This window comes from Agelaius phoeniceus, chromosome 4, assembly GCF_051311805.1.
Source record: "Agelaius phoeniceus isolate bAgePho1 chromosome 4, bAgePho1.hap1, whole genome shotgun sequence".
In the NCBI taxonomy this organism is placed as follows: domain Eukaryota; kingdom Metazoa; phylum Chordata; class Aves; order Passeriformes; family Icteridae; genus Agelaius; species Agelaius phoeniceus.
In genome coordinates, this window is record NC_135268.1 from 38,131,791 (window position 1) to 38,140,717 (window position 8,927).

An 8,927-nucleotide genomic window follows, 5' to 3' on the forward strand; every position below is an offset into this window, starting at 1 on the left:
AACTCTCCTCCTATTCCTCTCGCTAATCACTGAAACGTGCCCCGTGGATAACTGCTGTGACTTTAGCTCAGTGCAGCTTCAGTTACTGTATCCATCATTCAGCTGCGGCAGTGGGACCGACCCTTATTCTCTAATACCAGGTTACGCAATCAGATTAAGGAGCCATCTGCAGCACAAACTGAAACTGCTCTATAATCGTGTCCCCGGCTCAGGCAGAACTTTGGCTTACGCAGGATCTGTGTCTCCTTGAATTATTCACCAGCCTCCCTGCTACTTCTCTCCTTCTTCAAGCTGGAAATGCACAGCAAGCGATACGGTCAAATATTTCAGCGATTAAATCATTGCGCTTTGAGCACGCTCAGCTCAGATGCCGCTTCTGAGATTTAAAGGAATATTTGCGGGAGTTCAAAGGGAAAGCAAAACCTCTCCCTTCCTTGTGCCTCCTTTGAATGTGCTTGAAAGGACAGTAGATCAGAGCTTGCTGCTTTTGCCACTCTGCTGTCAACAGCTGAATTGTTAAATGATTTAATACCAATGCATCTCTTATGTAGCTTTGTAAAGCCTCAAAACTAAAAATACCTGCTTTTGTCAAGTATTCTCAGAACGTCTATTTTACCTAGTCGTATGCACAGCAAGGTCTTGCATCATTAGCGAAAATAATTCTGCATTCTCAAGGGTTTTCTGTTGTTACAGTCACCTTTACTAACAGAAAGTCCTTTTAAATGACAAAACTGGAAACTCGCACTCTAAGTCGCCTTTGTCTTCAGAGGGCTTTGCCACAGGAACGCAGGACGGAGCCCTGACTACGCGTGTTGTAAAATCAGCTCTAACAAAGGCCGGAGCTCCGTTTGTTTTCTGCCGAGAGACGCACAGCCACCGGCTGCGCTGCGGCTCCCGCGGAGCTGCCTCCCGCAGGCGGAGCGGCAGGAGCCCCGCACAGAGCCCGCCCGTCCTCTCCGGGCAGCGGGAGCCGCTGCCGGCCATGGCCGACAGTCAGCGGGAAAGAAAGGAGGCAGGGAAGGAAGAGGCCGAGAGAGAAGGCAGGAGACAGACGGTCCGAAAAGAGCAGCGCGAGCAGTGCCGACTGCGGCTAAAACACTAGAGAGAGAACAAGTGAACGGGGGCAGCCGCTGCGGCACAGCGAGGCGCCGCCGAGACCCGGCAGGAGGCGGCGGAGGCCGCCGGCCCCGCGTCGCTAGGAGCGCGGGTACGCGCTCGGCCGTGCCGGCGGCAGCTCCGACCCGCGACACTCTCCGGGGCTGCCCTTCCACATTCACATCCCACGGCGGAGCTGCCGGGGAGACGCGGGAAGGGGGAAAAGAGAGCTTGACGCAGCGGGCCCAGCTTCCAGACTGGGAGGAAAAGGGAGCGGAGCGCGGCGCGGGTAAAAGCAGCGGCGGCCACAGCGTGTCCTGCCCCTGGCGATGGCTGGGCCGCACTCCCGCCGCCGCACGGTGCCCCGGGCGCTGCGGCCGCGCCGGCCGGGGCAGGGACTGCGCTTCCCGTGGGGCCGCGCGCGGCAGCCGGCATGCGCGGCGGGCGGGCGGGGCGGGGCGGCAGGTTGCTGTTGTTACATAGGAAACAGCTGAAGAGTCTCCACATGACAGGGGGGGAAGGAGGAAGTGGGGCGGCCCGCGGGGCTCTGCCGCCGCTGCTCCGGTAGTCGCGGGGCTCGGCCGGCCGCTGCTGGCGGGGAGAGTCCTTCCCGCGACGCGCGGGCTGACCGCCCTCCAGGGCGAGCTTGCGCCCCGGTGCCGCCGCTGAAGCGAGGCGGGCAGGGAGCGGGGAGCCCCCCGCCGGGCCGCGGCGCCTCGCCGGGGAAGTTTGGTGCGGGGCGAGATCCCGCCGGCCGCGGCGGTGGCGCCGGGTATGAACGGCTTCGCCCCCGAGGAGGTGACCCAGCGCGGGGCAGACCCCGCCGCCGCGGCGGTGGTGGGCAATGCGGGCTCCGCCGTGGAGGTGCCGCCGCCGCCAGCGCCGCCGGGGCTGGGTCCGGCCGTCGCCGCCGCCGCGGGCTCGGCTGGCGGCGGGTGCGCGGGCGGCCCCGGGGCCGGGCAGCTGTGCTGCCTGCGGGAGGAGGGGGAACGATGCGGCCGCGCCGCCGGCAATGCCAGCTTCAGCAAGCGCATCCAGAAGAGCATTTCGCAGAAGAAGGTGAAGATCGAGCTGGACAAGAGCGTAAGTCCGCGAGGGGAGGACGCGCCAGAGCAGCCGGCGGGGCGGGCGGACAAAAGCGGCCGGTTGGTCGCTGTGTCTGTGTCTTAGTTGGCCAGGGGACTTTTAATCAAGTTTAGTGGGGAAGGAGGGGTGTTTGGCGGCGGGGAAGTGTTCGTTCTCCCTTCCCAGCTCTTTTCCGTAGCACGGCCGAGTTTGGCTGGCGCGGCAGGAGCGCTGGCTGAAAGTCCCTCCGGGCGAGGGACAGCGCCCGCCTTTCCTGCCTGCTCCTGGGGTCTCTTCTAGCCCCAGGAGCCCGGGCATCGACTGCGAGTGCCCTCCTGTAGCCGGAGCGGGGTGAGCGTGGCCGGGAAGCGCCGCTGCTCGCCGGAGCGGAGCGCAGCCTGCATGGCTCCCGGCGCGCTAGTTTGTCTGTGTTGCTGGCGAGGGCCGCGCTCGCCGCCCCGCCTCGTGTTGCAGCGCCGCACGTCTCCTCCCGTGCCGCTTCATCTTCCGCTCGGCAGCCATCGGGCCCCGCGCGGCTCGGCTCAGCACGGCCGGGCAGGGCGGGGGTCGGCCGCCTTCCCGCGGGCCGGGTTGCCCGGGAGCCGGGAGAGCGCCCGCCCTCGCCGGGTGCCGCGGGAGGGGAGGGCAAGGCGGGCTGCAGCGTGGGGCGGCCGGCAGGAGCGCCCTGCGCCCGGCCGGGGCTGCGTGCGCCCCGAGAGACCCCGGCCCCGCTGTGCAGCCCGTCCCGAACGCTGCCCCGTGCTCTCATTTGCCCTGAAAACACGCGGACTTGGGGATTCCGGGCTCGTACGGGCCGAGATCTCCCAAAGCGTGCAGATCCCCACGAAAGGGAAACTTGTTAAAAAGAAAGAAAGTAAAAATAAGGGTGTTGCGTGATCACGCCGGGTAGCGGAAGTAAAACAAGGACGGGAGGATATAGCTGGGGAAATGAGAGCCGTCTCTCAGCCCTGCAGAGAAAGCGGAGAGCTTGTTTTTTGTTTGCGTGCTGCCCGGCCCCCGCGGTGCGATGCGCGGCCGGAGGCAGGGAGGGAAGGAGGGAGGGCTGTGCTGCGTGGCTCCACAGCCTGGCACTGCTGCATCGGCCCATTGCAGCAGCACAGCCAGCTCGGGGCCCAGCCGCCGGCAGGGAGCTGCAGCGCAGCACACTCTCCCTTTGGAAGAAGCCAGTAGAAAAGCTTCCTCAACCCTGTTAATGTGGCTGTGAGTGCTTAAGGGTTGTCTGTCTTCGTGCGCTCTAGTCTGGGAGATACACTACGTGGGTTTGATTGAAAGATGCCGTTTTATTCTTCTAGGCAAGACATCTGTACATTTGTGACTTCCACAAAAATTTAATTCAGAGTGTGAGAAATAGAAGAAAGAGGAAAGGCAGCGATGATGATGGTGATTCACCAGTGCAAGACATCGACACTCCAGAGGTAGCTAAACAGTTGTTTGGGGTTTTTTCGAGTTACCGTGTTAAGCTTCTTAATGACACCGAATCCGCACCAACACCACTCTCCCACTTTTACAGCTTATCTTACACGTGGGAAAGGGAAGATCTTTGATTTGCATTGTTCTTAATATAACAGAATTTAACTGAGTTTTGTGGAATGTTTTCTGATTAAATGGTGCAGAGTACAATGAACAAGAGTCTCTATTTTTAAGTGTCTGATGGTTCTCTCAGAAATCTACTGTTTTCAGCTTCCTCCTCCTTAGCGCTTTGCCACATACCTCCGAGCTCTTGTGTTTTACAGGAGCTGACAACCTGAAGGGAATTGCACATAATGCTTGGGATATAAATGCTTCTCTATCCTGTCCCTTTTGTGCTAAATGTATTGCAGATGGTTCTTGACAATTACTCCATTGCCCTAGTCACTTTTAAAACTGAGAGTTTAATGATGGTAGCTTTGTTTCTGCCCCACTGTGGGGGGAAGAGCCATTTGGGGAGCTCTGCTGTGAAGGAGTGGAGTACAGAAATACCATGTCTTCTCAACCTGTTTTCTCCACTGCACATCAGTGAAATCTGACCCATTAAAATAAGGGAACTAAAGCGTTCAACTTTTTTCATGGTATAATGGGTCGGTCTTTAACATAAGGCTCTCTTTCTTACACATGCTCTGGGTTATTTTTGCTACAACGTTGCTTAGCAGGTGCTCCACAGTGTGTTAATTTTGAGCAGAGGCTGTTATGCCTACGTGGTCCCTTCTGAGAGGGATTGTTTAAACATTCTTCAGAAATTGCTTTGTAAGTGTTAATTTAATGACATCCTTATGGTCAGTATCTGCAGATAACAGCAAGTAAGCAGGAAACTTTGTGCAGGAATCTGTGCCTTTAGGCACGAGGCTCCAGTCTGAAGGCTCTGGCTAAGAGGATTTTAGGAGATTGCAAGTAGTTTGATGCTGGGTGGTGTTGTCTGTCTGTTAAATATCTGGGATTATTTCTTGGAAAATTCTGTCTAAAGCTAGTGCTGTGAGTGACTTCAGGTAGCTCTCTCACACTGTGTAATTGCAGCTCTCCTGGAAGCCTGTTTTGTTTTCTTATGCCAGGATTATAAAACATGTCACAACTGATGGATATCTCCAGAACAAGAAAACAAGCTTTTTTTTCCCCTTAACAGTAGTGTTACAAAAAAGAAATCTGGGAACTGTTTTTGAGGAGTGTCAGCTGGCTGTTTGGACAAGGGCAGTATGTTCATTCCTTGTAATTCCTGTATGCCTTAGATACTTGTTTGCCCTTGACCACCTTTATTTTCAATTATTACCCAGTTTGCTAAGGAGAAAAGTATCATTCTTCTGAAGAGTTGTAAGGCTCTCCTGCTCCATCTCAGTCATGACCTTCTTTACTGGTTGGAAACAATTCCTACATGAGGAAAAAAACTTCTGCAGTACTGGTAGCTTCTGGGGCTTGGTGAAAAGCTGCTGCTCCTCCTTTGCATGATGCTGCAAGGGTGGCTTCCCCACTGTGACTTGGGAAGGGTAATTTAATGCCATGTAAACTTTAGAAACACCAAAGGATACCATCCTTTATCTTGCAAGGTGACCTCACTTCAGGCCTGGCCGGGTTGCCAAGTGTGCAGTAGCACTGCTGTTCTCAGTGTTCTGCAGTGAGGCTGTTAAATGAATTTAAAGCAAAGGTGAATGCCTTCAATGCCTTCATCAATCTTTAATGCAGTGAATTTGGAGAATTACTTCTGTAATTGCAACTGACCTAATAGAATTTCTCACTCAGCCTGCTTTCTGAGCTTGCTCTCCCACTCAGTCATCTGATTAAGCTCTCTTAGGTTGTCAGGGAGGATGGGAAGGGTAAGCTGTTGCTGGGAGAAGTGACTGATCAGAGTACATGGGATTCAAAACTGACAGAGTACTGGATTAAGGCTGTGTATTTGTGTCCCTGAGAGGACTTTGTGTAATTCTCTCAACTGTTGAATGACATTGAGAAAGAATTTTGGATGTTTATGCCCATGCACATAACTCCTGCATATTGCTTGTGTAGCAGGGATACATTTGGAGAGCAAGAGCAGTTGTTTTCTTTCCTCACCTCAAGCCAAGAATGCTTGTGCTCTAGACTCTGTCCTGATTCTAATATGTGCTCTTTCATGGTGCATGGTGTCTTGTATGTAATCTGCATAAGATTTAATGGCTGAAATTACAGTATAGGGTAATGATATAATGGCTCAATATACAGTATAGATGCTGATCCTCCTTTGGATCAGCATTTTTATAGATGTTATATAAAAGTTGCTATTGGGCTTGTGTTATCATGCTGGAACTGGGAAGCAAACAAAAAATCCAGAATGGATGCGAGTACAATAGTGAGTTCAAAATAATGTCCACAGCTAAAGGGAGGTAGAGGCATGCTCAGTAAGAACAAAACACTCCTAAACTGAGCTGGGCTATTTTCCTTTCTGCTGGAAGGTTTGTTTTTTGTCAAAATGACATCTGCTGAGCTGACTGTTTACACTTGTGTATCGTGATTTTCCAAAATGCTTTTGCAAGACGAACTATTAATGACTGAATTTTTTTCAGTTATATTAGATTGTTTTCTTCCCCTTCCCCCTCTTTTCTTCTAGGTTGATTTATATCAGTTACAAGTAAACACACTTCGAAGGTACAAAAGACACTTCAAGCTACAGACCAGACCGGGACTTAACAAAGCACAGCTTGTTGAAGTATGTATGAGTGTTTCCCATAATAGAAAATGCAACTTGCTGTGGCATGTGGTTTTCTATGCACTGTGATCCTTGCATAAAGTGCCTATATAATCTGGATTTTAGGAGAACAAAAGGGAGCTGCTTATCTAGCTTCCTTCATTGGCCACAGCTCCTGAGCCAAGTAAATCAAAAGTAAAAGCTCTTTCCAGAGGAGGGACTCTTAACTTCCCAAAGGAGTATATGCTGCTTGTAAACAGTGTGGAGCTGGAGCAGTAAGATGGTCTTCATGCCCCTGAATGTCATAGAATCACGGATTTATTCTGTCTGTGCATCAATCACAGCTTCACCTGAAATGTCCTGCTGAAAAGAACTAGAAACTGAGAGCTGTCAGTGAAGTTCTGGTGAGGTTCAGACTTTGCTTTAAAAAGCTAGTTACTGCAAACGTAGGTTTCTGTATATGTAAAGTACAGAAGCGTGAAAAAACATGCTTCTGTTGATAATTAATTCTGTTAAAACCACCGGAATCTGCTGTCAGAAAACTGGAATTACATGGAATTTACTGTTTCCAGAAGTGCTGAAGCTGCATGTCAGTACAGCTGTATGTTAGCATCTTTGCTTCACATGAGTGCTATTTTAAAGGAGTTCTTTAGTGCTGCAAAGGTGCAGTCACAGCATATTGATGTAAATAAGTGGAAGAGCTGGTGATCTTAACAGGAAGGTATAGCTACTGATTTTTCATTTTTGTGCAGTGATACATTCAGCTGTATTTAAGTGCAGACACTGTTTTCATCTCTCCTTAATCTGTGCGGATTAAAGACAAGGCTCTTAAAGGTATGGGTGATCCTAAGGCTGAACTGTAAAGGAATAGCCCTGCTGCCACTAAGTGTGAGAATGCAAAATCAGTCTTCCATTTGCTTATATCTAGGTTAGCTCTTGAATTAGAAGGACTGTGAATTGAACAAGCACAGGCAGTTTTTGTTCTGCACAACTGGTGTTTCGCAGGGTGTGCTTTAGGTACATCTCATAGGATACTTGCACTAGGTTATTCCAGTGCTGCATGGTGTGCACGGGCAATGCTGCCCTGCCACATGCTTGATTTGACTGACCTGCAGGTATTTGTGAGCCATAGCCACAGAGCTTCCTTAATACACAGTACATTTGATTCCTTGTAATCTGTCCTAACATACCATAGACACTGCTCTGGCTGTTACTGAAAATTCACTTCAAATTACTGTGTCAAACTGCTTCTCTGTGAATGCTTTTGGGGTAGAGTTTAGAAAGTTTCTTAATTTTTTAGTTAGGCTGAACATTTATCCATTTATCCCACACATATCCTGTGATGCTTAAGTGAGCAGTCCCATGTTTTTCACTTCATCCTTTTAATCTACCAGTCTGGCAAAGAGCCAGAGAACAGATTCAGTTACAGTATTTTGCAACTTTCTTTTAAAGCTGGTGTTTATTTTGATGAAGGGAAAGACTGCTGAAATGACAAGTGATTCAAGAACTGCTTACAGATTGTTATATTTCAGTGGTTACAGCATGGTGAATTTTCATTAATATCTTTGTTTTGAAGAGCTGAATGTTCGGTTATAATTTTCTGGTAATTCTTGTGTTGAGTTAAATGTTTCTGTATGTGATTTGATGCAGACACCACCTCCCAAGTTGAGTGGAGAGCAGTAGCCTCTCACAATTGTACTGTCACTGTTGATATTCCATAGTCATTACCTGTTATATTCAAGCTCTAACTAAACAAATGTACCGGTAGTCCCATGATTGTTCTGATAGCTTTGAGGGTTTTTTTCCCTGAAAAAATTCTCAGCTTTTTACTTTGGAAATTAGGGGTACAATCTGCTACATTTAGGCTACATTTAGTTCACAGTTATCAGTAAAATAGTTCCTGTTTACCTTCTTATGACTACTGAAGACTTCTGAAGAGAGGCAAAATTTCTTTTTTTGTAAACTTCTTAATCAGTCTTTTAAACTTGAATGTAGTACATTTAAATATGAATCTTCAGTTTTTGCATGTAAGAGTGATTATTTAATTTCCTTGCATTCTTCCTTTATAGATAATTGGCTGCCACTTTAGGACAATTCCAGTGAATGAAAAGGACACCTTAACATACTTCATCTACTCAGTGAAGAATGACAAGAACAAACCAGATCTAAAGATGGATAGTGGGATTCATTAGGCAGAAAAGGTTGGGACTGAGACTCAGGCTGCAAATGAAAAGACTGAGGTTTTGTTGATATGCAAAAGCTTTCTTTGTAACTTTTTCTCCTGAGAGAGTTTGTCTGTTTTATTTTTCATAACCTTGCTGATTTGTTTGAAAACCATCTCTTATGAAACAAATTTCCTCAGCAAAAGTATTTTAAATAAATATCACTGATATTGTTGCTCAAATGGGTGTGTCTGTAATTTTAATGAGTTGGACTCGATCCTGACAGGTCCCATCCAGCTCAGCATATTCTGTGATTCTATGATACTTGTACCTAATAGTTAAGCTTTAATGAACTATGTAATAATATTAAAATATTTTTCAATTGAAATGTGCCAAGGATATATTTATAAGTGTACCTCAAGTGCTTATGATGCAATGCCTTTAAAAAAAAAAAAGCT

At 49.0% G+C, this 8,927-nt stretch overlaps 1 protein-coding gene across 1 annotated transcript; it reads left to right on the forward strand.

Moving 5' to 3' along the window:
• Positions 1-1,556: 1,556 nt before the first annotated feature.
• SAP30 (Sin3A associated protein 30) lies at positions 1,557-8,711 on the forward strand. Its single transcript, XM_054632994.2, has 4 exons — positions 1,557-2,178; positions 3,474-3,596; positions 6,230-6,328; positions 8,377-8,711. Exons 1-4 carry the CDS (start codon positions 1,870-1,872, stop codon positions 8,497-8,499), a joined length of 654 nt encoding a protein of 217 aa, XP_054488969.1. The 5' UTR covers positions 1,557-1,869; the 3' UTR covers positions 8,500-8,711.
• The last annotated feature ends 216 nt before the right edge of the window (positions 8,712-8,927 follow it).